General features: G+C 40.8%; 1 protein-coding gene across 6 annotated transcripts; it reads right to left on the minus strand.

Moving 5' to 3' along the window:
* Positions 1-308: 308 nt before the first annotated feature.
* Positions 309-26,720, minus strand: egflam (EGF-like, fibronectin type III and laminin G domains). 6 transcript variants are annotated; one of them, XM_086206266.1, is made up of 26 exons: positions 26,500-26,720; positions 26,112-26,238; positions 21,856-21,965; positions 19,168-19,254; positions 18,839-18,865; positions 18,532-18,649; positions 18,306-18,441; positions 15,311-15,477; positions 11,078-11,190; positions 10,684-10,928; positions 10,235-10,422; positions 10,001-10,101; positions 9,793-9,893; positions 8,835-8,979; positions 8,458-8,647; positions 7,219-7,344; positions 6,575-6,818; positions 6,373-6,484; positions 5,883-5,999; positions 5,243-5,423; positions 4,834-4,857; positions 4,582-4,660; positions 4,236-4,379; positions 3,129-3,212; positions 2,552-2,655; positions 310-2,398 (listed from the first exon to the last, which is right to left on the minus strand). In XM_086206266.1, the coding sequence occupies exons 3-26, from the start codon at positions 21,892-21,894 to the stop codon at positions 2,247-2,249; spliced, it is 3,024 nt and encodes a 1,007-aa protein (XP_086062392.1). In that variant the 5' UTR covers positions 21,895-21,965; positions 26,112-26,238; positions 26,500-26,720; the 3' UTR covers positions 310-2,246. The 6 variants fall into 6 exon arrangements, with proteins under 6 accessions (XP_086062390.1, XP_086062392.1, XP_086062391.1 ...); XM_086206265.1 differs by having other exon boundaries at positions 26,112-26,241; XM_086206264.1 differs by lacking the exons at positions 26,112-26,238; positions 26,500-26,720 and adding an exon at positions 25,151-25,742 and having other exon boundaries at positions 309-2,208.
* Between the last annotated feature and the right edge of the window lie 203 nt (positions 26,721-26,923).

Below are 26,923 nucleotides of genomic sequence, written 5' to 3' on the forward strand. Positions count from 1 at the left end.
TGGAAGTTAAGAAAAACAGAGCCCTAGAGGCAAAACAGAGATTTCATTTGGAATAATACAAGGTACTTCAAGAGGGTCCCATTCCGGCCCCAGTATGGCCCATATCAGAGCCAGAAGTGCCAAACGAGGCCCAGAGTCGCTCCAAATGTGACGGCCACCTGGGAAAGCTGTTGAGACGACCAGCTGTCTAGTTGACGGTTGTCTTCAGAGCACTTCTGACAAGTGTCCCATAACAACAGTGTCTCGATGCGAGCCAGCCAACGATATCTTTGTAAAGTACGTCATTCCAAGATGAAAATAAAACAAAAATACTTGAAACATTTCCAGTTTTATTTAGTAGACGTCCCATTGACTGAGAATTTTACTCTGGCAGTGTGTTCAATTAGACATTCCCTCAACATACAAAACTCTGAGCCTCAATTCTGAGCCTGTCAACACCTTTGTGACTTGCGAGCCCCCCTTCTTTAACTCACGGTCACCAAGTAAGGTTACAAAGGTGATGAGGAGCTTCACTTCTGAGCCTCCAGAGATTCTTGCAGCTGCTTCTTCTGAGTTCTATTTATTCAGTGTGACTACTTTTCTTTTTCCTTTCCCGGAAGCCGTTTGACATGTGCCATGACTTGCAGCCTGCGTGACCACGCGGGGACAGAAAGAACTTGTTCCGTTGCAATTTTTTTTTTTTTACAGAATATGACCATTTTTCTATGACAGATAGTATTTGATCATCTAACAATATTTGACACAAGTTATGCGGGTGTTAAGGCTTAAATAATAGAACGTTTTAATGCGCGTACACTCAGGTTCTGCACTGATGTTCTATGATTTGCCTTAACTAACTAATGAAAATGGTAAGAAGTACAAACCAATAACTTCAGGTATCAAAATGCATCCACAACTTCTTTTACTGACATCACGGGTGCTACATCATCTCTCCTCTACAGCTACTGAACTAACATGTTTCATCAGACACGTACAGTACAAGTAACATCTGCAACATCTGTGGACAGCTTGTCTGTTGACACTCAACAGTCATGTCACCAGACATAAGTCACTTCCAGTCCTTTCAGACTTGAAAGAAAAAAATACCAATTGATGAGTAACTCCCCCCCCCCCCCCACCATTCTCCTCATCACAGATGATTTATTCATGGTTGTGTTTGAAGCCAGAGTAAACGCTTAATTTGTACATGGGAGAACAATGCCGCATAAGCGGGATAATCGCCGGATATCCACCGAGTAAAGCTCAGGCATGTATAAGCAAAATGCGGACATTCATACATGTAATTGTCTATTTTCAAGGACGGTAAAAACGAAAGCTACAAAGCTTAAACTTAAAGGCTGAAGTCCACAGAATTGTGGTGTGTGTCAAATGTTAACAGGCTGCCATGCACGAGTCGTCCAAGATTTTTGGCTGCATCGCTGTGTCAACATAAGACTTTCATGTGACTAGCGTTTGAGAGTCTGAGATAAATGAGCATGTATACTAAAAAAAAAAAGGTAGTCAGAAACAAATGCAGCTGACAGCCTCAACTTCAAATACTAGCAACCTTTACCACATGAAATGACTTTTTAAAAAACATGTTGTCTACAGAGAGAGAACCACAACACCAGCAAGAATACAAATGTCATACTGACAAGAACAACAGAAATTCTCTAGGGCCCAAACCAAGATCTTCTACAAAGACGTTTGTCTATGCTAGCTGCTCAGGTTCGGGGGGAAAAAAAAAACGAGTGGTGATGCCCCCTGACTGACCCTTGATGGATCACTTGGTTCTTCCAGCAATCAGAATAATAATTTTAAGTAGAAAAAAATAAAGATACAATTGAAATCATCCCATGAAAAAGTCCTTCAGAAGTTTTTTTTTAAGACCCTTGCTGCTGAGCTTTTCTTTCGCCTTTCACAGAGCTCTAGTGCTTTGTGATGTCCTCTGTTGAATTTGTCTTTCTTCGCTGTTGCCGCAAGCTGAAACTGTGTTCCATAACAATTCACCATGTTTCTACCGTTAAAATAAACCTTACCACTCGGAGGGTCACAGTTTGAGCACAGCACAAGAGCCACTTAAAGAAAACCAATTTTATCACTCAAAACAACAATGATGTCAGTCCAACTTTCTCCAGTTTAAGCTCCATGTCAGCCCTCCATTGTTTCTGTTGTTTCTTATTTGATGCTGGCAGGCAGTTTCAGGTCAGCTGGTCCAGATGTTCAAAGCTGTGCAGAAATCAAACCCTATCTCATGAGACCAGTGACTAGTTGGAGCAGGTGTTGATGTTCTTGCCGTCCGCAGCATCCTCCACCAGTGACACATGATAGTCAGTGGAGAGTGTGAAGTGGGACACGCAGCCAACCAAGCCTCCAATATACTGCCTGTTGGTGTGGAGAGCTATTTCTTTCATGCCACCTTCAGTGGGAGAACAGAGGAAAAGCAGATGAAGAGAGGAAAAACAGATGAAGAGAGAAAAAAAGATGAAGCGAGAAGAGCAGATGAAGAGAGAAAAGCAGACAGTCCCGTTCCGTTTGACACACAGGGTGGTGAGTTGTTGGCGCCACCTACCTATGTATAACGGTCCGTTTATATTGAGCTGTCTCATCTTTCCAGTTGACCTGCCCGTCTTTGCTCCGTAGTCATCGACTGTTAACTTCCCTGACTGTCCATCCCTACACAGACGAGAGATGAACATGTCACTGAACGTGAGAAAAGGTACAAGACAAACCGTAGTGTATAACTCGTCGTATGGATGCAAATGATGCGAGGTCACTTCACTTCTTATCGGTTTCTAGCCATAGCAGGTAGTTTTGGTTTTGGTTTTTCTGAGAGCCGAACAGCAAGTTGGAAGTCAAATATTTTCCAACGGTTTGAATTCAGATGTCTGGTGTTTCCTAACTCTCTACAAGAAGCCTAACGCTGCTGGAATTCTGTTGGATATGATCACGTGTGCCAGAACAACTTTATTAAGTGATAATTGGTCAATGGTGTTTTTTTTATCACCTGGTCTGTTGCCTGCAGGTGGACACATACAGTCTGGTTAATTATAGGTAGGAGTTGTAAAGTGAAGGCAGATGAGGTCTAATCACTATAAATTTAAGAACCCCCCCCCCCCTCCAAAACACCCAACTACTTCAGTACTTACCTCACTGCTTTGACTCTGTGCCACTTTCCATCACTAAACGTTCCATTGACAACGATGCTGGCTGGACCGCTGCCCAGGTTAAAACTACAACAATAAATTCAAAAGCAGAAAATGAAACAGGAATGATGCTGATGGCACACCCTGATTATGTGTTGTGTTAAAAAAACACACACACACACACACACACTCTTTAGATGATACAAGTCCCCAGGGGCAATGATCCTGCAGTTAGCAAGTATTAACATGCTTCATTTAATGTCCCAGCCTACTCTCTCCCGCATCTCCAGAGTTCGCGAATTAGAGTTGTAAATTTCTAATGAGGGACAACAGATGTTCCAGACCTTTATCATCTGTTTTTAAAGTTAAAGCTGAAGCCAAGAACTCACAAATCGATATCTTCAGCTCACAAAGAACATTTCTTCACTGCTGTATTTCTTCTTTGTGACTCAGGAATGTTGGAGAAAAATAAAACCAGCCAGGTATATTTAGCTGGAAGCTGATGGCGTCTTAATGGCCAAACAGGAACAAACATATTTGTGACTTAAATGGATGTTGCGCTTTGTAAACTGACATTTCTGGGCAGTTTGCTTTAAGTTTCAAGCTAATATTTGTGGCTTGTTCTGTCTGCATTCTGGAGTCCCAAACAAGAAAAGCTCTTTTTTGTGCTTGACACATATCTGTGAGTACTTCCCTTTAAAAAGAGATGCAAGTACTAATTGCCTTTCAATCATCTTCTTTGTTTTCTTACATTAAACTTTTATCTCCATTTTCTCTCCAGTTCCTGTTCTGGCAACAGTACAAAGAACAGAAAGCATGACCCTGGCAGGACTTTAGAATAAACTGCAGGGACGGATAAGATATTGTTCTAATATTTATGCTGGATTCAGAAGCCCATGATAAGAAAGGGCTTCACATGCAGGTCCATGATGATAAAGAAGAAAAAGGAGGGAACGCTGACTCTTTGAGCATTTAAATAATGTAAATGTGCAGGCATATATGCTCGTAAGGCCATGAAGAAGACAGCAAAAGGCACGGATTAGCTGCTGCTCTGTATTTTTATAGTGTACCTTTATCACATTGCTCCTTGTGTTTGAACCAAACAAATACCTGAATATGAGAGCACCATCCTGCAGCCCCATTGACAGGAAGTCACTGTTAGGTCTCATTGGACTCTCTCCTCGCCATAGCAACAAGCCATCCTTGGCTGTGCTCTTAAAGTGCATGAAGAGGTTGTTCCTGGACCCAGATACCCTAAAAAAAATAAAAAAAATTAAAAAATGAACATTTACCTGTTTAACACGCAAGATTAAAACAAACACTGTGCTGTAATACTGTAAACATATGAAATACGGTAATCATGTACCTTTATTTTTAAACAGGAAATACACGCGCAGCATAACAAAGATTAAGACACTAACATCCCATTTTCAATCACACACCTTCCAGTACCAACCTTTTGAGAATATCTCTGTTGTCATAGGTCAGATAACTTCGGCCAATAAACTGTGGGATCTCAATGGCTTCAGTAACAGCTGGAAAGAGAAAAAATCTGCACTTACACTAAAGTGTCACAAGGTGGCAACATCAACATGTGTCTACCTGCTCAGGCTAAACTAGAGGTGCACCACTGAGGGGAAATGTATGTTTTATTTTTTTATAGCTGAGGGGTTAAACATCTGTTTTAGATTTATTCAAGACGACTTACTGTTCAAACAGTAATTTCCACACTCTGTGAAGGGAAGGCATTAAAAACAGAGAAGGCATAGGTTTAACGGATTAAGTTGTCCAGTGCATTATTTTATATTGGCTTACAAGATAACAACATATATAATCCCAGACAGGAGGACAGATCATGTCACATGCTTCAAGCCAGGAATAAAATGTGCATTAAACATTACAGGCGTCAATCTCAGGGCATCCTCTTTTAAGATTTAAAAACAAAAAACTGATGCAAAATATTTAAACTCAGCTCCCGAGCCAACCACTGAAAAACATCTGTTTCATAATATCATCACTTATATTATGCATGTTTGAGGTTTAAATGATGAGCAACAAGGAAAAAGCCAAAAAGGCAGCAGTCCACTTTTATCAATGACAGTTAATGGAGAACTAACCTTTCTGGCAGTGCCTGCCATCATACCCTAGAGGGCAGTCACACTCATAGCTGTCCCACTTGGGCCTGCAGGTCCCACCGTTGGCACAGGGGCTTTCCACACACGGGTGAGCAGAGTTGGCTACATTAACCCCCCCAGCAGAGCCATTTGTTATTGGGATGGTGCGATCGTTGAGGATCAGCTGAGGAGGAAAAGGAAGGATACAGAGGGTGTAAATATTCATCACTTATTTTAGCGTTGATGTCACTGGCTTTTTGCTGAAAAAATCTTTTGCAATCTAGTTCAAGCTAGCTCAAAAACAAGGCGAACATAACTGAATCGCCAAAACGAAGAAACACAAAACTATCATCTAATATTAACACTTAAATAAAAGAGCTAGGTGTTACTGTAGGTTTGAACATGAGTGTTCATTTGCCAAAACTGAAAAAAGCCATTTCTGGATAAACAATATTTAAAATATTCAAATAAAAGTGACATAGTCAATGTTGATTAAACTGATTATTTGAATGTTATTGTAGATTTTCAATGAAGAAATCTAGTTATTTTACTAATCAAATGCATTTATATGTAACTGATTCATTATTCATTTAAGAATGGCTTTTGACCTGTTTTGGCAAATAAACACATTATACAGGAGTACCTTCTGAATAGTTCCAGTGAAGGCCTTTTTTACACCTGCTGTCTTCTTGGTTTTATCATATTCTGGAACCCCACCGATGTAGAGAGGGGAGCTGCAGCTAATCTGAGTGAAAGCTCCCTGCAGAGTCAATGGGACAAATAGATGAGGTCAACTCTTCATGTATCGGTGTAGTTAGAGTCATATTTCTTAAGCCATTCAAGAATGACTTTGTATGAGTGAGTTTCACATTAAACTGCTAAAAAAATGTCCAAATTGATCTCTAAATCCAAGAACACACATGAAGGATGACTGAAAGGTTGCTGAATTTCTGCATTGTATTTTTGCATCCAACTCAAAAACCTGTATTGCTCTACGTCAGCTGAATGTGTAAACAAATGCACGCAGCCAAAAGTTTTAAAGATTTAATGTGTGTCTGAAAGGCCTGCATAAACGCCTGTATGCCTGTGATGTTGTTCTACCCCCTTGTGGTCAAAACAGAGAAGACGGATACCTCAGCAAACCCCTCCACCGGCCTCTGGCCGTCCACCTGCAGGATGCCACTTTTCGCTGTGCGAGACACCCTCAGCTCATGCCATGAATCCAGACTGATCTGCTCCTCACTCCTATCAAACACCACGCACAATGTATGTCATTAAGGGTGTAATAGCATTGAGAAGAGAAAAGAGACAGAAAATACTGCACATCTCTAGTACCTTATCACGGCCCCTCCAGAACCACAGTCAAACCTGAACTCTACATATCTGTCAACCATATTAATAGCCAGGAAGTCACCGCTGCCGGAATCATCACTGTACAGCAGCGTCCCATCAGGCGTGGATGGCCGAAAAGTCAGCTCAAACTCCATAAAGGACAGATAGCTCTGGGAGAGCTGAGGCCACGGGACGACAGCGTATGACAAAACTGTCTCATTGAAGAGCGGCAAGGACAGAGAGAAACCTGGAGACATGAGAAAGAAGCAGAAAGGGTGACAGGACATTTGGAAAATGTGAAACAGAAGTGGCGTATGCCTTGAGATGATTAAGAGTGAAGAGGAAGAAGTCAGGGAGAAGAGGAGAGAGTAAGTACGTGAAGGGGAGGGACGGCTGTATAGTGTGAAAGTTACTGTGACATGCAATCACTCCCATTTTCTCAATATGAGAAATAATGAGCCTAATCGGAGCCATTTTTTTTTTTTGTATTGTGCTCCACTCAACCGATAAGTAATTACCTACAAAAGTCTAGAGAGCAATCTATGACAGCCATAGAGAAACAAAAACCTAAAATGGGATTTCAATTTCTACTCTCAGAGGATTTAGTGTGTTATTAGCGTGTGTAAAAATAAAGAAAGTTGACTCACTCTCCTCACACAGTTGTCCTCTGAAACCAAGCGGGCACAGACAGATGTAGCCATCAGCCCGGTTTGCATAGCAGACGCCACCATTGGCACATTTGACCAGGTCACACACACTGTCGCTGCACTCACCTGGCACAGAAGGGCAAAGACACACTCAGCTATCCAGAAAAAAAACATCGCTGGACAAAAATGATTCATTGCAAATACGTGCGGACCATCGACACACAAACACACGGATGCACCCACACACTCTGTAATTATAACCATTTACTTCAATGTGCAGAAATAAAAAAAACAAACAAACCTGACTGTCTAGACACTAAATAAACAAAATGAATGTAAAGACATTTTATCAATTTGAAGAGGCGGCAAAAGTGCACACAATTATCACTCAGGTAGAAGTACAGATATTCACGGAAAAAGGACTAAAAGTACTGATTCAATCAATTAACTGAAGTAAAAATCAAGAAGTGATAAGCAGGTTTTTAAAATGTAAGAACATGTTAAAGTGCAGGAAGTACAATTAAATTACCAGAAAAATTAACTGTCAGTCAGTTTGGAGCCAATATTAGTGTATGTCTTGCGGCATAAGAAACTCCGTCCATCCATCCATTTCCTGTGAAATGGAGCACTGCAGTCCAACAGTTTCCCCGCAAGGGATTAATAAAGGATTTCTGATTCTGATTTTGCATCACTTATCCTCTTAAGGGTTGCGGGGGGGGGGGGGGGGTGGAGCCTATCCCAGCAGCCTTCAGGCATGAGGCAGGGTTCACCCTGGACAGGTCACCAGTCCATCACAGGGCCAACACATGTAGACAGACAACCATTCACACTCACAGCCACACCGACGGTCAATTTAGAGTATCAATCAGCCTCGTCCCCTCTTGATCCCGTGCTGGAGCCGGGGCTTAAACCCAGAACCTTCTTGCTGTGAGGAGACAGTGCTGACCACTGCACCACCGTGCTGCCCAAGAGAAACTCTAATTTCCTCATCCAAAAAAACAGCATATTTTTAAATGCTTTCCAACTAATATTTTTTCTCCCTTATTGTGATTGCTTCGAAGAATCCACAGTGAAGCCATCTTTTGTCAAACATGCTTGCTTCTTACCTGAAATTGCCCCCCCCCCCCCCCCACACACACACACACACAATTTACATCATTATAAAATCGTTGGCAGCTCTGACTGGTATCTTTAATTGAGTGGAACAACAATAGCACACTCACACCCATGTCTTCCCACCTATATCTGCTCCACTCAGAGCTCTGCCTAGAGGCCAGGGTCTGATGTCTGCGTCTTTGTTGTTGATGGTTAGACTCTGCATGCAGCCGACAAAGCCTCGATTTGTTCCCGTCGCCCTGACCAGCCAGTAAGCATTTGGAGATCCACCCAAGTACAGCGGGGAGCGAAAAGTAATCTTTGTATACTGGCCCTGAAATAAAAGGGACCAAAAGATGCGTCATCTTTCGCACACAATGTTCATCATTTGGCTGTCATGTGAAGCCAGTGAGGCTCTAATTGATGTCATAGAAACACAATACCAGCTTCAGCCAAAATTTGGGTAAATAATCATAGTGATACACAAGAAAGGACTTGATCTTACATGGTGCCATTGTTACCTGTGAGCGGCCGGATACAGGATTATCGTTGTCCATCCGGAGCCAGCCACTCATGCCATCTCTGAAGACAGTCACTGTGTGCCACTGACCAACAACAATACGACTCTCGCCAATGATCTGAGCTGCTCCAGTACCACAGTTGAACCTGAGGAAATTAAGTGGAAAATCCCCCAAATTAATGCTATATAAAGTGTAAATTGAATGCCCTCTTAAGAATTTGCCTTTAAATGTCTGTAAGTCTATTTAAAGAACCAGTGTCACATACAGAATATTCTGTACTCTGTTTATTCAAAAACATCTTCCTATGGCCCCATATTTAAATCAAATAAGAAAATCATTGATGTCTGTTAAAGTAATAATAATTTACCCAAAAATCTTCATTTGTTTATCACTCTTCTCCCCTGATTGACCTCTCGGTGAAATCAAAATTTAGAAAACGCCAGCCAGGTAGTAGCCACAAGCTTCTGGACACTGAAAATTAGCAACAGTAAAACTATAAAAACATATTTTTGCTCAATTAAACTTCTACACTCTGGTGAGATTCTGCTGCAAGGTATTCTACTTTATGATGCATTTAGGGGTTTGTAAAAGGACGTTTTGTGCAGTTTTGCTGTTGATACTTCTGGCTGACGCTTTCTGAATGTTTTATATCCCAAGACATCATGCTGAGGAAAAAAAAAAAACATCTTCATGAATTCAAGACATCGAACAGTGAGTGCTTGATAAACAAATTATGTTATTTAGTTGAAGCATCTCTTACCCTTTGACTTTTCACAGGTGGGCCTCCGAATTCTGATGTTAATGATAACACTAGCCTCGGGCAGTGTTATAACAGTTAGCTATAACAGTTGGCTATTTTTCCTCCATGCTTTTTTTTTGCATGTTGTGGCAATTATCTACCTTAAAACAACCTAGAACCAAGCGAACAACTTTTTGCATGAGCAGCTGTTTATATCACCTGTAGTGCAGTTTGCCTCGCACCAACGCCAAAGAAGTAAAATCTCCACGGCCGTGTTCATTCTCTCCACAGTACAACAACAAGCCATCCTCAGAGTCTGCCTGCACCAGAGAGAAACTGTCTCAAAGATCTCTTCAACACTGTTCAATCACTGTTCAATCAGAACTAAGTTGGATTAAAAAAAAAAGAAGAAAAAAAAAGCATTCACCTTGAACTCCAACGTGATTTGAAAAGTCTGATAAGAGTTCTTCAAGGGTTCAAAGGTCATGTGGGAGTAGCCGTAGAACCTGGGAAACTTCACAGTTACCACTGGAGAACAACAGAACAAGGACATAATTTCATCATAAATCTGCTGTTGGTTTACTAAAATTTGTAACTGTCTTAAAGTTTGTGAAAAGCATGTCTGTCAGTAGCTCTATAGACTCCAACTACCATGCCTCACCCTCAGAGCAGGTATCCCCTCTTCGTCCAAGATTACAGTGGCAGCGGGACCCTCCACCGTCATAGTCGCTGAGGCAGAAGCTGTCAGGGGGGCACACAGTGTCATCGCAGGTCAAGTCGTACACTCGAGGAACTTCGCCCTTCCAGGGGGACATAGTTGGTATGGGAGTGGAGGCAGGCAAAGTGGTGCTGAGGCAGATCAGAAAGGGAAACCTTAACATTTTGTATCAATCATAACACTTGATTTACAGTACTAAAGCAATGATTTACCTTATAACAACTTTCCAATAAACTATTTAATAAAGCGTTTAAGTACCTAGAACTTCATCAACATGGAAGAAGAGCAATCTACCAATCAAAGAGCAAGAAGGCTTCTTGCCCCTCTGTAAATGTGCATCACGTCCCACAAAAAAAAAAGAGTACTGAGGGTTGTCATGGGTAACGTCTTACCTCATAGTCGTAGGTGAAGCCGTGGTTGTGGTTTCAGATGTGGTACTACGCTCTGAGGTGGTTGGGAAAACCAGATCGGTTAAATCTGGGAGGATGGATGGGACAGCGGAGGAGGCTGGAGGAGCAGTAACGTTGGGGGGAGCGAAGGTGTTCATGCGGTAAACAACGTTTTGACCAGACGGACCAGAGCGTGAACGTAGTTGGGATTTGCTGTTGTCTTGATTGATACCAGGGAACGGTTTCAACTAAGGGGAAGAAAAACAAAAGAAGGAGAAGACAAAGAAAAGAATAAATCAAGATTTTTTTTTATACATTCATATAGGGGCTAATGTGACATTTTTTTCTTATTCATGAGGTTAAATGCAACAAAAATGTTGAGAATATTTGTTCTTACTTCTTCAATAAAGATATCATAATCAGAGTCATCGATGTCAAAGCCATCCTCGTCTTTTATCCTCGGATCTGTGACGTAACGCCCGTAATCACCGCTGCCAACTTCTGATGCACCTGATGGGAATATCGTTGGTGACTGTCAGATTAAAGTGATTACACGGAGGTACAGTTTCATTCAGCATAAAACGATGAGTGATGGGGAATGATCTTATACAGCTGAAAATTATGAGCCACAAGAATTACAAACACAAGAACAGCAAACAACGAGGGTGACACTGCAAAGAGAATACTGACTTTCTAGCACTAGCTTGCCATTTTCTGCAATTGTAATGGTAAAATGTTAAATTGTTGTTGACTAATATGGATATCAGAATATATATATATATATATATATATATATATATATATATATATATATATATATATATATATATATATATATAGGTCTCTGATCAGTCAGCAGTCTCTGATATTTGTGGTTGCTGTACTAAAAAGTGGGATAAAAATGCTGAAAATCAAAGAGTTAATCAAGTCATATCCAATCACATCAAGTTGAATAAAATGAGCGAACAGAAATTAAATTGAGCTTTTTGGATTTTCAGCCAGAATGTTACTTGACAAGACTGATCTTCACAAAAAAAAATAAAAATAATAATCTACATTGATTTTTCACTCCCTTACTGCCTTTGTTGGAAGAAAGAGGTCCATCCAAGCAAGTTCTCATTTTCTCTCTTCATTGTATTTGCAGTATCACCATTATGTGTAATGACATAATATTCCAGCGGCAGCAAATTGATGGTGAAAATGACTATGTCTGTAACAACAAGGGGACTGATATGAGCGTGAGGATCGTTGAGATGAGTCGACTACTCTGCCAGCGCAGTTAAGTGGTTACGTCATTATGTGTGACTGATGAGGCGTCGGTGACCACAGGATAAGACGTCGTCTACCTGTTAGGCTGTACCACGGCTGCGGCACCACGTACTGAAAAGTGTCTTCTCGATACAAAGTGGCAGCTCACAACAGAAATACAGACAGCATGAAACAAAGATCTTCGGTATCTTCTTAAATATCTGTTGCATGAAAATAGACTAAATATTACAGCACTCATAGACTTAAAGATAAAAATAAACACAGACAAATTAAAAAACAACAACAACAACAACAAAAACAACAACAACCAAAAAAAAAACACCTTAGGTGCAGGGATGAGTATCGAGAACCAGAATTGTTAGAGGAGCTTAGTGAGCTCCCGGGGCACTGGAGGTAGGAGCGCAGTGGGGGCTGCAGTGCCCCCTATCGTTGAGGAACTGTAGCTCCAAGTCAAACAAGAAATAAACTTGACAGTCAACATTGAATCGAATTCTCCTTGATAATTGCACCTTGTAGGACTGAGTTGTCCTATGTCATGGAGAGACATGAAAATATTTCAAACCCGTCGAAGTGCACTGTTATACATCTGGTACACTGTTGTTGGTCACTGCGAATAGTGCCGTAAATCAAGTTAAATCAAACGAAACCATGAAACATTCTTTGTGCAAGAAAACAACAAAATACTTCATCAACTAGACTGAGGATATTCTTGAACCTAAACACAGCAGCAGTAAAGTCGAAAGAACAGTTATGAGCTTGTTTTACTAAAACCCTTGAATATAACATCACCCCTTCCTCAAGAGAGCTTAATCTGAGTTTACATAACGACGGCCACTCCCTCTGGTCTCTCTGTCCATTTGAACAGTAAAGCTGAATGCACTGTTTACAAGTTGAGGAACTGAATGAATGTGTTACTGTTGTGGAATGATGGTATCCACTTTATACAGAAAGTGTGCATTCATCTTCATTTAATTCCTCATAGAAAGTTGATTTTTTTATCTCAATTAAAGTGCCAATTAGTACAGCCTAATGAGATCTGAATAGTGGGGTGTGTGTGTGTGTGAGGGGGGGGGGGGGGGGCCTACAAAAGCCCTCAAACTAATCTACTGTTGTGTAACAATCCCCCCTAACCCATACCACCCAGTTAGATATCTTTGTAAACACACGCACACGCACACACTGTCTCAGAAAGAGCAACAAGAAAAGTATGTCAGTCAGTCAAGCCCACCCCCACTCTTCACTTGCCAAGCGTCACATTGTGTGTGTGTGTGTGTGTGTGTGTGTGTGTGTGTGTGTGTGTGTGTGTGTGTCCACCAGGGTTGTGGACGGGTAGCGAAGGGGGTCTGGCATCCCGTCCTTAATCCTGTCTGATGAGACTCGGACGTAACCCGCTTTCATCCCCTGCTGAGAAACCACGCTTCTCGATCTAGTCGTTTCTGTCCGTCTGTCTCTCTCTCTCTAACAGGCGTTTTATGATGATTTGTGTAACTTTCATTAACATTATTCTAAACGGCGTCTTTAAAATACTGAGTCAGTCACTGTCTGCCTCTCCAGGTCTGCTTTGCTGGAACTGAGGAATTTAATCAAACTTCTCCAGCACTGCATCTGAAATGGAAGGTTTTCTAGAGTTGATCTGTAGGTCAGGATAATGTTTTTGCACTTTTAGCAGTCATGATGTTTAATGCCATCACAGCCAGACACAGCACACACACACACGCACACACATATAATATACTCATACATCTGTAGATAAACTGCTTTTATATCAGGGTTGATCCATTATGACATTGCTATCGCTGCATTTGTGTATTTATGACACACACACACACACACACAAACCCGCAAGATTGTGTGTTTTAATATCAATCATTCCCGACTACGCCTCTTCCCCTTCCCCCACAGATCACCAGCAACTGACTAGATCAAAAATAATAAAGTAAATGAGTCCTTTGCTCTATATCGCCATTGTCCAACCCCACTAGCGCACTGACAGGTGCTGTCCCACATTCAAGCTGACTGTCAGACAACGTTTGTGTCTAAATCTTGAAATTCGAAGATCCTCTTTTTTTTTCCACCAGAAAGTTCTGTTTCTTATAAGCTGAGTAGAGGAGGAGATGTGAATCCATTAAAACAAAATACAGGAAAATAATTGAAATACATTTTCTATTGCAGAAACATATACTTACTACACAAATCAATACAAATATGCTACATTTTCAAACAATATATTCGTTTTTCATACTTATGAATGAATTATTCACAACAGTAGAGAATGACCGGATCACATTGCTATCCTCCTGCGATTCAACAGAATTGAGAACAAATCTGAAAAACCACCACCGGGCCAAAAATACTCCAAAATAGAATGGTGGTTTATGCGGTGTGACTGAACACGGTACAGAGTTTTATTTAGAGGATAACGGAATGATCAACTCCATCGAGGTAATGTTGTCAGCATCCCGTCTTTGTCTGTCAGCAGGATTACGTAAAGACTATCAGACTGATTATCATGAAACCTGGTGGAGGGGTGTAGCATGGGTCACAACAGAATCCATTACATTTTTGGACAGATTTGTTTAAAGGCCTCATGAAACAGAATTGCAGTTTTTTTTTTCTGTATATTTATGTGTTTCCAGGAGAAACATAAAGCAATGGAGGGATTTGCTGGGCACATCCATTTGCCTTCACATTACGCCGGGGATAGAACCTGCACACCAGAGACTTGGTTAGCTTTAGTGCTAATTTATATGGAAAAATAACTTGATGGTGGACCCCTTCAGACTGTCCATACATAAATTTCCTGTAGTGAATAAAGTCATTTAGCAAGGGTTGTGTGATGCTCAAAGTGAGTGACTTTCAAAGTGACTTCATTCACAACGAGAGTCTATGACAAAAGAGTCCTTTGGGGCCACAGTAAGATGGAGGAGACTTGTAAAACTCGGAGACAGCATGTTAGTGTGGTGCAAAACTACACACCACGAGATGCGGGATGAGTTATCGAACATCAGATTTTTGTGGGGAGAAAAGACAGTCTGGGGTAAAAATAGGCTGCCCTCTACTGGTAACTCTCAGCTCTGCAGTTGTAAACGAACTACACAGGGAGTCAGAGGGCTAGGTTGTGTTGTTTTTTATCCATACCTATTTTTATAAATCAATGAAATGAAATTAATCACTTATTTTGCCTACCCTTGTGGTTTTCTCTTCATGCAACCTTTAACTTTACGACAAACTATTTTATTTTATTTTTTTTTTTGAGAATGGCCTTGAATGAAACCCTCTCTCTCTCAAGGGAGCTGAGGCGTGATATTTTTTTTGGCTGTCACATCAAGAAACTGGCTCACAGATCAACATTTGGCCTTACCCAGAGTGCGCACCGGGGTATTGATGTGGCTGGGTGGGCTCGCTCCGTGCACATTGACTGCTCTGATGACGAACTGGTACTCCGTCTCTGGAATTAACCCTTTCAACACCATGGAGTTGGTCTCAATGGGCTCACGAATGTACGTCCACTCTGTATCCATTTCTGGCCTGTGGACGATAAACATAAAACACAAGAAAAATGCCATGAAAATAAAACAATCATCCTTCAAACTGTTGGCAATTCAAGGGAGTGACAGCCTTATTTTGATCGAATTCATATCTGATCACTTTTGTTTCACCAGCTGCTTTATCGATTTCTTATGTCTAAACCAGTTATAATAGTCATGGACATTGCTAACCCCACGAGATTAAACATCGCCCTTGCAAAATAATGTTGCAGGTAAATCACATTTTATTTGGGACGCTTACACTTTCATGTTTGTTGATATCTTTAAAACTACTCACCAGAATAACGCCATAGGCCCGCCTTAACGTACAATGCAAATCTGAATCACTTGCCATTTTTAGTGTGAAGGGTTTTACTAGCTTGCTAGCTTGGTTTTTCCACACCACAAGAGAGACAGGAAATGGCAGCGTACGAAAAAAAAGAATGGGTGTTGAATGCCAACTGAAATAATCACCCAGTTGGAAGTTAATACCAAAACATACAGACAGAAAATGGCTGGCTAGTTCAGCTGCACTAGCTAGCTGCTAAAAAATAAAAATAAAAAAAAATAGTCAGCACCTTTCCAGAAGTTTAGCTAGTTTATTTTACCAAGTTAGCTACTACAAAATAATCGTAACCTTTCTAGAAGCTAGCTCGTTCAATTTACCTAGCTAGCTACGACAAAATGTTAAATTCTCCTTGTTCCTGCTGCTGTAACGATGTAAATTTCCCCGCTGTGGGACGATTAAAGGTTTATCTTATCTTAAAATAATCTGAACCTTTCTAGAAACTAGCTAGTTCAGTTTTCCTAGCTAGCTGCTACAAAATAATCTGAACCTTTCTAGAAACTAGCTAGTTCAGTTTACCTAGCTAGCTGCTACAAAATAATCTGAACCTTTCTAGAAACTAGCTAGTTCAGTTTACCTAGCTAGCTGCTACAAAATAATCTGAACCTTTCTAGCAGCCAGCAAGTTTCTCTTACACCAGGTATGTTGTGTGTGATTATTTCAGTTAAAAAAAAAAGCTGAATGCTTTTCAAACCAAAACATCCCGTTCGGTCTCTTTCTATAGACTTTATCACTAAAAAGTGACACTATTTTTTATGAGAAAAACAGAAACAAAATTCTCACTTTAAATAGCAGTGCAGTCAACATTTTCACATGATTTTTGTTGTATCGATAGAGGAGTATGCATCGGCACGTGGTTACCTGGTGATTGACAAAATGCCAAATAGAGGCTTCAAAATGGGAGTCAATAAGTTTAGTTTAGTTTATTTATATAGCACTTTTCATACAAAAATTGCAACACAAAGTGCTTCACAAATATAAAAAAAACAGGCAACATTAAATACAATATAAAGCAATACAATAAATAAATGTTAAGAACCCAGCCTTCCCAACCCACATGACCACAGACAACACATGCATGCACGCACCCCCCCCCCCCCCCCCCACACACACACACACACATCCACACACGCATTCACACAACCACACACTGACTGTCAGTAGAAACATGGCAGGGCACTGAAAATCCTAGTGAGGAAAGACCACCTATGGCAGCCATCCACATCGGGAGGTGCCGCAGCCCACAACCACAGGGAGCGCCGCCACCGAGACCCCCCGACCCGGACAGACCGGGTACACTCCACATATAATGCAGAGCCCCCCAGCTCTCCAGGCCTGGACGATCCCAAGGACGACGCCCCTGCGGGCGGACCAGACACAAGTAATATAAAGGTGGCTTTATCCACTCTGTTTTCTATTTTTAATCAGAGATATATGAACTTCTGAACTTTTATTTCTCTGCCCATCACACCCAGCTTCCATCTGGAGCTGGCATCTGGTCACTCTGGATGCCTGGAGCAACAACTATCTGTTGACCACTACTCAATGTCTCTCTTCAGCAAGGCCACTTTTGATGTGATGGGAGGAAGATTAGACTGTGAGATGAATCTTTTGTGTGGAGAGGCCTTGCATGCAAAAACAGACATTCATTCATAAACTCATTTCTTTGCCTTCGCCTCTCTTGGTTCAGTCACACGGCATTAACTGCAACATCAAGGACGACACACTTTACTTATTTGATACTTTTTATATCGATAAGAAAAACTTCTTGTTCACTGGTTGTTGTTTTTTTTAACCTGCTCTTTTCAATGTGTGTATTTTTGTAGTGGTACATTAATGAAATCAGTATGTCTTGTTCAATTCATGTCTGGCAAATCATCAAACGAACCCTGGCATTTCATGTCTGACCTCAGCTCTCTTGACCTTGAAGACTGAAGACTGACTCAACATGTGAGGGTCTTTGTTCATGTGGATGCGTGTATGTTTCTTTGTTTTTGAGGCTTCCAATTACCAGCGCAAGAAGAGACAGCGCGGTTCTGTGTCACATTCGCCTTTTTTCCTGCATGCAAATAACTCCCGTGTCAAAAGTTAATTCTGAGCATCTCAGAGAGGGAAATGTTTATTCTGTGGAAGGTAAAATGAAGTTATCAAGAAAGTTTGACCTAATCTGCTGCCTACACACTTGCACAGCTCGTTCAAGACACACCTTAACCATGAGCAGTTCTGTCAGCTGGTTCTCCTCAAATGATCTTGATTGGCTGCACCACTGTCGTACATGAATATAACTTGAAATCTGACAAGATGTTTCTTGTGTGGTCTCATGACACAAGCTGCCACACAAGGTAATGTAAAATAGGCTTGAGGGAGGCAAAACGTTAACATGAAAAGATGAGATATCCACATTGTTCAGGCTGATATTGGTGAGCGTGGTGAACACAAAGCTTCATTAATGTCTAATTGCTGTCGGATTTGTTATGACTGACCTGATGTAAGCAACCAGGAAGTGGAGGACAGGTGCACTTCCCTCACTCTCCCCTTGCTGCCATGACAACGCCAGCTCTGTGTCAGATATCGCCATGACAACCGGCTGAGTGGGGGGAGACGGAGGCATGCACATGTCTAATGGCAGAGCAAGAAATTGAATTCAGTGAAGTATATAATCATCATGAAGTAGAATTAAGACCATGGGGATTTCTGCCATTTTCTCACCATGTGAGGCGGTGCTTATGTCTCTGGGCATGCTTGGTCGACCCTCACCTGCCCAACCGTACGCACCAACACTCACTCTGTACTTAGTGTTCACCTTTAGGTTACCAATGTCCACATCCTGGTCCATCCAGAACAACAACAACAACAACAACAAGAAACAAAACAAGAATGAATCAAAAAGGAAACAAACTAAATTAATCATGAAGGATTCTTTCTAATCTTCTTCTGCAAATGATTGTGTCAAATCCAGCCCAGCAAGGTCTAATTCACGAGAAGGAAAAAAACAACAACTTGAAATAGTACTTACAAAGCTTGCTTGCCCGTCAAATTGCCCCTTTAAAATAAAGACGCAGACATTAATACACATCTAAGTGGAGGAGCATGCTGAGCACATAACCCACTGAAAGAACACCAGCTTTGATTTTAGAAGAGAACAATGTCCTATTTCAAGTGCTGAGGTCGCACATCAAAGACGTTGCTACGTCGTATCTGCAACCATCCACAATCTCCAAAGTATTTAATTAATTAGTTAGAGAGATGTTGGCTGATGTTTGTGCTAGAAACACACACTTTTGGGAACCTTTACCACTGGCATGACAATGACAGAATTGGATACACACGTCAGTTTGAACTCACCGTTGTCAGCATCTCCAAGCTGAGAGGAACCTCCATCAAGGAGGCTGTACCTTGCGGACGGTTGTTTTTCATCTCTGTGTAGAAGACCTGCCACACGCCACAAAAACATGAAGTACACACACACACACACACACACACGACGTAAATGTGTATGTATGTATGTGTGTAGATAGACAGATAGATAGATAGACAGACAGACAGATAGACAGATAGAAGGACAAAAGTTGAAGTAAATGTCAATTGTAAAACTTTTAGCAGATGTTTTGACAGTAGTCCTCATTCATTTCATCTTTGACTTTTTTAATAAAACAAGCATCACAGGGAAAAAATACGATGAAAACGGGATTATTCATGAACATCCAAGGTGATTGGCCAAATGAAGTTGTGGTGAAGCTGACTAATCCTCTTAGTGCAGACATATGGTCAAAAGCAGAGTACACACAGTTTAATCCACACTTTGTTAATGGTTGATTCCAACAACTCCAGAGAGAAAGAAAGGACAGAAGTTTCTGTGAGGCATTAAAGCTCATTCATAAAATTACATAAAAACAAACAGGGCAGACTGTACAGAAGCGTAAAAGCAATTTCAAACTTGGGACTGATTTTTCTTTCAACTCGGTAGTCAGTTCACTAAAATGCCAGACTGCCACTGCATATTTCGAAATGTTCATCTATTAGGTCGACAAAGAAAACAAGTTCCACTTTAGTGCTGTAGGCTTGCCTTGAGTGGAGTGAAAAATCAATTGAAAAGCTACTAAATAAGATTTGTGACATCTTTCAGAGCCTCTGAATTGCATAGATCTGGCAGTGAAGGAGTTCCATCAAAACACCACGAATTTCAAAATATCAATCTAGCCCTCAAGGCCACTGTGCTGCCGGTGAGTGTGACAGGCCTTTATAAAGCACGAGAGATGGGGGCGGGCGGCAGTCGCACTGGAAATGGTCATCCATACAGAAGAGAGTGTGGAAATTTGATTCGACATATTTCTCTTTTTTTCTTTGTGATTTTTTGATGATGGTGTGTGTGTGTGTGTGTGTGTGTGTGGTTTTAGCCCTATTATTGTAAAGTGAAGTAGGTTCTGTTCTTTTGCATTTCTATTGAGCCTGAAGGATGATCAAATAAGTATTGCCCCTGGTTTCTTAGACCAAACGGGGCCTCTAAGCAACATTTATGTTTTGGTAATTGCTGAAGACAAGCTCTGTGTAAATTTTCTTTTTTTAATGAAACTAAAATGGCAATTTTATTTTTATTTATTTATTTTTTTTTAGGAAAATTCAATCATTAGAGGTACAATGCTAACATCATGCAATGCTTACATATTATACAACTGATTCATGACTTCATGGTAAAGAACTCGCGTCGACCCTCTAGTTCAGCTACACCATTGAGTGCCTCAGAGATAATCACTTTTCTCAGCAAACCCTGAAGCTAGCAATGCCATGGGTTTCATGACCAAATGCAAAACAAATTTTATATGTATATATTTTATATTTATATATATATATTTTTGGTTAATGACAAAAAATAAGCTCTGTAGTAAACAAAGGTATTTAAGTGCATTTTGTTCCACAACATACTTTCAAATGAACACCCATTTTATGATTTTTCAAGCATAAATTAAAATGGTTAGTTGTACAAAGCTAATGTTATGCTATGCAAACATACTATACCCCTGATGCATGACTTGTAGCCTGATGAGTAGCTTCAACTTTCTTTTGTTTTTTGCGTGGTGACTGCTTCTGTATTTTCATTTACCCACCTGTTTGCATGAACATTTTTTAAAGACAAATAAACATATCTAAACTCACAAGTGCAGTATTAAAATAAGCAATTTATGCTGAAGAACAAAATTAAAATGTCTTAAACTAGAGTAACTACCTCATTTAAGACATTCAAAAATTGACCAACCATGCAAAAAAGAGGTCAAATGATTCATGGATTCACTTGAGGGACATCATAAGTGTGTGTGTGTGTGTGTGTGTATATATATATATATATATATATATATATATATATATATATATATATATATATATATACACACACACACACACATACATACATACATACATATATACATACATACACTTAAATACACATATAGAAAGCAAGTCCTACTCTAGTGTTTACTAGAATTACATCAGCCCCAGAACGGACAGTGGAGCAAAAAAAAAACAAAAAACAACATATTGAGAATACATAAAAGTTCATGACATTGTTAAGAATGCATTGCCTCTGAGGAAAAAATATATAATTTGTCAGTGAGGGGATTCAATCAAAATATCAGAAATGTCACAATATCAATCTGGCCCTCAAGGCCGCTGCGTTGGACGGTGAGTTTGACAGACACTTTAAAAGCAGAGGAGGTGGGGGCCACCCTCGTTAGAGGATTGCAGAGGAAAATTGACATCCATACAGAAGATACTGGGAAAATTTGATTTGTGACATATATATTAGTGCGTGTATGCATGCGTGTGTGTGTGTGTGTGTGCATGAATACTTCTTTCTCATTGATGTTTGCTGCTTTGAAATATTTTGATTTTCTCCAAACCCTGAATCTTTCACCAGTGTGAATTTGATGTTGAACAATTTTAACAAGTTTTAGATTTATGTTCAAAAACTCTGACCTATCATTTCGTGTAAATTATTCACATTTTGCCGGGCTTATTTTGCATATGTGTGACTACCTTGTATCCAGTGATGGTGCTAACATGTCGCCGAGGCATCTTCCATCGAACACTGAAGGCGGTGCAGTTGATTGTCTCCAGTTGGATGTCTAATGGAGGACTCAGACGATCTGGTGATAAAGTGGAGAGAAAAAGGTGTAAGGATATGAGGGAAATATGTTTTCCTCTTTGAGCTGACTTATCTTACTGACTAGCTGATTTTATCCATCCATCCATTTTCTTCCACTTATCCTGTTAAGGGTTGTGGGGGGGCTGGAGTCTGTCCCAGCAGCTTTGAGGTGAGAGGCGGGGTTCACCCTGGACAGGTCACCAGTCCATCACAGGACCAACACATAGAGACAGACAACCACTCACACTCACAGTCACACCTCCAGTCAATTTAGAGTATCAATCAGCCTCGTCCCCTCTTGATGTCTTTGGACTGTGGGAGGAAGCTGGAGTACCAGAGAGAACCCACACAGGAAAAGGGAGAACAGAAAGATCCCGTGCTCAAGCTGGGGCTCGTACCCCGAACCTTCTTGCTGTGAGGCGACAGCGCTGACCACCGCACCACCGTGTCACCCTGCTGATATTAATATTAAAATTAAATCTAATCAAAGTAAATAAAACTTAAAGCTTTTTATTCAGTACCCAGTGTGATCACTTATAATGATAAATCCACACTGACTTATCAAAGCTTATTGTTTGACTTTTACAACATGGAACTGAAAAATTTCAGACTACTGCCCTCATCAAAGCAGAGGCAGGCAAAAAATACAAAAACAATTCAAAACAGACAATCTAAATGATTCTGGACTGTTTCCAGTCACAGCTTTGAATAAGAGCTAATGATGCTTTGTGTCTCATTGGTACGTAACAATCTAAGTTGAAGAAATTTAGCAGTTAAAGTCTGGAAAGAACTTAGTTGGTATCAACCGATTCACTTAGCACTCTGAAGGGTGAGAAGGCATCACTTGAAACAACCTGTCGCTCAGTGAGCTGCCTTCTGATATGAACAGACTGATTGCAGATGCCATTATTTTTATGGCCTGAATGATTAAACCCTGCGAGGCTCTAGAACACTTCTGGAGATTGTGATTGCTCTTCCAGGGTCCAGCTGTTGCCCGGAGAAGGCTCTTAGGAGTGTGAGACAGAGAAAGAGTTATAGGGCTGCACATCATCCATGTTCATGATGACCTTCTGTATATGTAATTCCAGGTTTTAATAGGCAGACAAGGACCCTCATAACCTCATAGTTACACCCTTCATGATGTGAGATTTACACGCGGTAGATGACTGCGGCATGCAATCAGAAAGAAAAGTAATATACAGATTTATTAATGCGTTGATTTCATCAGAAACTGGGTTAGTCTCATTTTGCGTGATAAAAACATCCTGCGTCATCCAGTTTCTTTATCCAGCCGTGTGCTCATCCGTCCACGAACACTTTGACTTCAGCTAAAAATGAACAAACGAGAAGACTTCGGCTTTCTGTCCAGCCAGCACGTTCTTTTCAACTGAGCCAGCAATGTTTTTCAGACCAATCAGACGATATCAATGAAGTATCACTTTGAATCATTGTTTATTCCAGTAACATACTAACTTCATACTTGCGTCACCTGTGAGCGTATAATAGTTTCACACTCGATACAGTCTAGTGGTCCACCGATGGGGATTTTTCGATGGCCACTGCTGGTATTCAGACAGCAGGTCAGGCGATGACCGATACATGACATCGACGTCACGCTGGTTTTGTTTTTTGCTTTTGATGAACAACATTTTAGTATCAATAATACATAACACTTCTATTTTGTCAGACTTTTTTTTTTTAATTTTGAAAAAAATAAGAAATAAAAATAAAAAAGGCTGTATAAATAATTTGTTTCCATATCTACCAAACAGAGCAAGTGATGTAACTCCTTGTTTTTAGTCCTTGGATCACTTAAATTCCAGCACCTTAACATAGAGTATAACACCAGATATATCACCATCTGATGGGATCAATAAAGTTATCTTGTAACATCTCAACTTCTCAGTAAACATACTTCTATGTATTGCATGATATCACACACACATCATTTATCATGCATGATTTAAAAAAAATATATATATAATAAGATCAAATAAACACTGTTACCCTTGATAATAGAGAAATGCTTTTACTGAAGACAAAGCGACCAAATTCTTGAAAACATTGGACCACCTTGGGGGGGGGGCGACTTTCCTCTGACAACCAGCTTTGTTATTTAAGGGCTGATGTGATTCATCTGGACATTGAGCCCCATTGACATCCCCCACCCCCCTTCAGATGGAGGCTCAAAGACCTCAGAACACACACACACACACACACACACACACACACAAGAACAAATGTCACTGGCAGTCACAGAACTGCAGCCGTCCTCTGTATGACAGCTCCAACTGTCTGTGCTGACAGACAGATGTAATAGTCAGCCGGCTAATAGCCCGTGGGTACAAGAAAAATACCAGACAGTCGGAAGGTTTGACAGTGAGAGAAAAGGGAAGTGATAGAAGAGAAAGGGAGCGACTGGGAAGGAGTGAGTGTGAAAGGTGATGGGATAACAGAAAAATATCAGGGTTTTTTTCTGCCCCGAGAAACACATTGGCGTGACTGATGGTGGGCTTTATTTTCATCTGAGCTGTAGGTTCTCTTGCTTTTTCACACCTTTAGACTGGTTTATTCCTGCGCTCCTCTGATGAAGCAAACTCTTTCCATCTTAGCCGCAACAATCCTGTCTCATGTTTAGGTTGATGGTTGTCATCATGCAGCCACACAACAGTGCCACACTTGTTAGAGGTTTAACAACATTTAAAGTTGCTACTTAATGCCGGGAAAAAAAGTGCAGGGGGACCCGCCTGAAGCTTTAGCAAGGATTTTGTGCATGAATATAGAGGAGACTGATGATGACCATGAAGATGATGAAGGTAGTTTCCGACAGTCAAAGACGTTCAGACTACGTTCAGACAAGTGGGTCACTGGGACATTCCAACCGCACTTACATTGTTTCGGTAGTTAAATTTGAATCAGTGCTGCAGGAGCTGTATTTACTAACATAAATGTCACGTGACAAAGTTATAAGACAGGCTTAAAAATACTGGTTTCATCAAATAAATGGACAGATGAGCGCGCATTCAAGTTAGAGCTAAAATCTGCCCCCGTTCTTCACGTCTGTATTATTATTATCATCATCAATAATAACAATCATTATTATTACCATCAAGAATAACAATAATACAAATATTGTTATTGATATCAACGTGTGAATATAAATATGGCAATGGCTTGTAAACTTACCGGATCTCCGAGCATTGGCTCTTCTAGCACAGAAGCAGACGCTGACCATGCATACCGCAAGGACCAGTAAATATACACATCTCCTTTCTTTGCAGGTAGATTCCATCTCTTTTTTCAGGGCTAAAGTCTAAAAAGGGTCAAATGATCATTTTTTCCATGAATCCGAACGCTTGTAAAGCTATAAAGGCGATTCGAAATGTTTTAGTTTGAATAAAAAACAAACAAATAAGTGTGTCCAAATTTTGGCCCAAACGCGGTAAGAGACGAGTAGAAACTGTCCGAAGAGGAATGGGCAGCTTCGAGTTTACACTGATAAGATTACAGTCCGCACAAGATCAGTGGGTTGGCCACATTAGCGCACGAATAGACGCTAGTCACTGTGCGCCAACAAGCGCGCTGGCACAAGATGGAGAGGGGCTGTCCCGACAACTCACGCGTAATGCGCAGAGACTACCTTGACTGAACGGTGGGCACCTTCTTTTTCTTTTGTTTTTTTAACGCGTGAATGTCGTTTTCGTGCCTGGCTGAAGTGCGCGTCAGCGGATGAGATGACCAGCGAAGTGCAGGAACGTGGAGCCATTTAGAGCTAAGAGGATAATAAGCGTCTAATCCGCACATTGGACACAGATGGACCGATGTCTTGACGCAGAGCAGAGTAGCCGCTCCAACTACTGCCTTTCCATAGTGTGCGTGTATGTGTGTGTGTGTGTAGAATTATGATGGTCGCATAATGAACGCAGTGTTGTCAAAGCAAGAGCCAGGGTGAGGAGAGGTGCCTGAAGCCCCGTCTGGGGTTCTGCACTGACGCTCAAGTGAAAAGAAGACGGGAGTACGTGAACGAGAGGACAATAAACTCACTTTGTGCACACGAATGTTGCCTAGTTGAGATTGAAACCGCGAAAAACCATGAAAGTAACTCTTTCACTCAGTTATTTATCATTTTTACGCGTTCTTATCTTACATTAAATGAAGCTGCTGGTTGGTGCAGGGGCGGACCTACAGGTGGGCAAAGCTGGGCCTGCCCTGGCAGCAGCCTGATGGATGAAGACGGGGAGTGTTTCGGTCTTTAGTATTCTCACATCAGCTTTCTGCTACACAAAAAAAAAAAAAAAATAGGTAAAAGTATTTATCAAAGTAAAAACAGACACAGAAAGTCAAGAATATTAAAATCCATAGAATAAAAGTGTATCGCAAAACACAAAAAGTAAATATAAAGTGCAACATTGTACAGATAATGCACACTATACATAATTTACAGACTAATAAGTCAAAATAGAATGTAACAAACACAAAAATCACAGTACTTTTATCCCCCCAAAAATGTTTGTCATTTTAATTTATACACTTACGGTCTTGGCTCCCCATTTTTAAATGACCTTTCAAAACCCTCCAGGACAGAAGGACAGGTAAACAGGCCGTGAAAACAAGAGAAGAAGACAGATCGGAAGAGGACAGTGACATTTCCCTCCAGGAATGCTGTGGGCTGAAAGGTTGACTGCTTTTCAGGAAAGGTTGTCTTCCATTTTGTTTGCGATGTTTGCAGTCAGAGCGCCATTTCATATCAGGCGCGCTGGACGCTGTTCTCAAAACGACAGTCATGGGACTGTGAGGTAAATTTAACCCTTCGAATCCTGAAGCAGCCATGTGGCCGGGCATCGCTGACACTCAGCTGACTGCTGCTTTTCATTTCATGGATCATTCTCAGGTGTGATCCCTCCAATTAGAGGAGCAGCCACTAAAACACAAGTGTTTGCTTGTTTGTTTGACAAATGA

The sequence above is a fragment of the Aulostomus chinensis genome, chromosome 6, assembly GCF_037954235.1.
Source record: "Aulostomus chinensis isolate RoL2024-O1b breed Wild chromosome 6, RoL_Achi_v1.0, whole genome shotgun sequence".
NCBI lineage: Eukaryota > Metazoa > Chordata > Actinopteri > Syngnathiformes > Aulostomidae > Aulostomus > Aulostomus chinensis.

Coding starts and splice junctions, on each gene's coding strand:
- egflam (XM_086206262.1), bottom strand. CDS start 25,256: ATGGAATCTACCTGCAAAGAAAGGAGATGTGTATATTTACTGGTCCTT. Junction 8,980..9,792: donor CGAGGCAAACTGCACTACAG/GTGATATAAACA, acceptor TAATTTCCTCAG/GTTCAACTGTGGTACTGGAG. Junction 5,424..5,882: donor TCACTGGAACTATTCAGAAG/GTACTCCTGTAT, acceptor TTTCCTCCTCAG/CTGATCCTCAACGATCGCAC.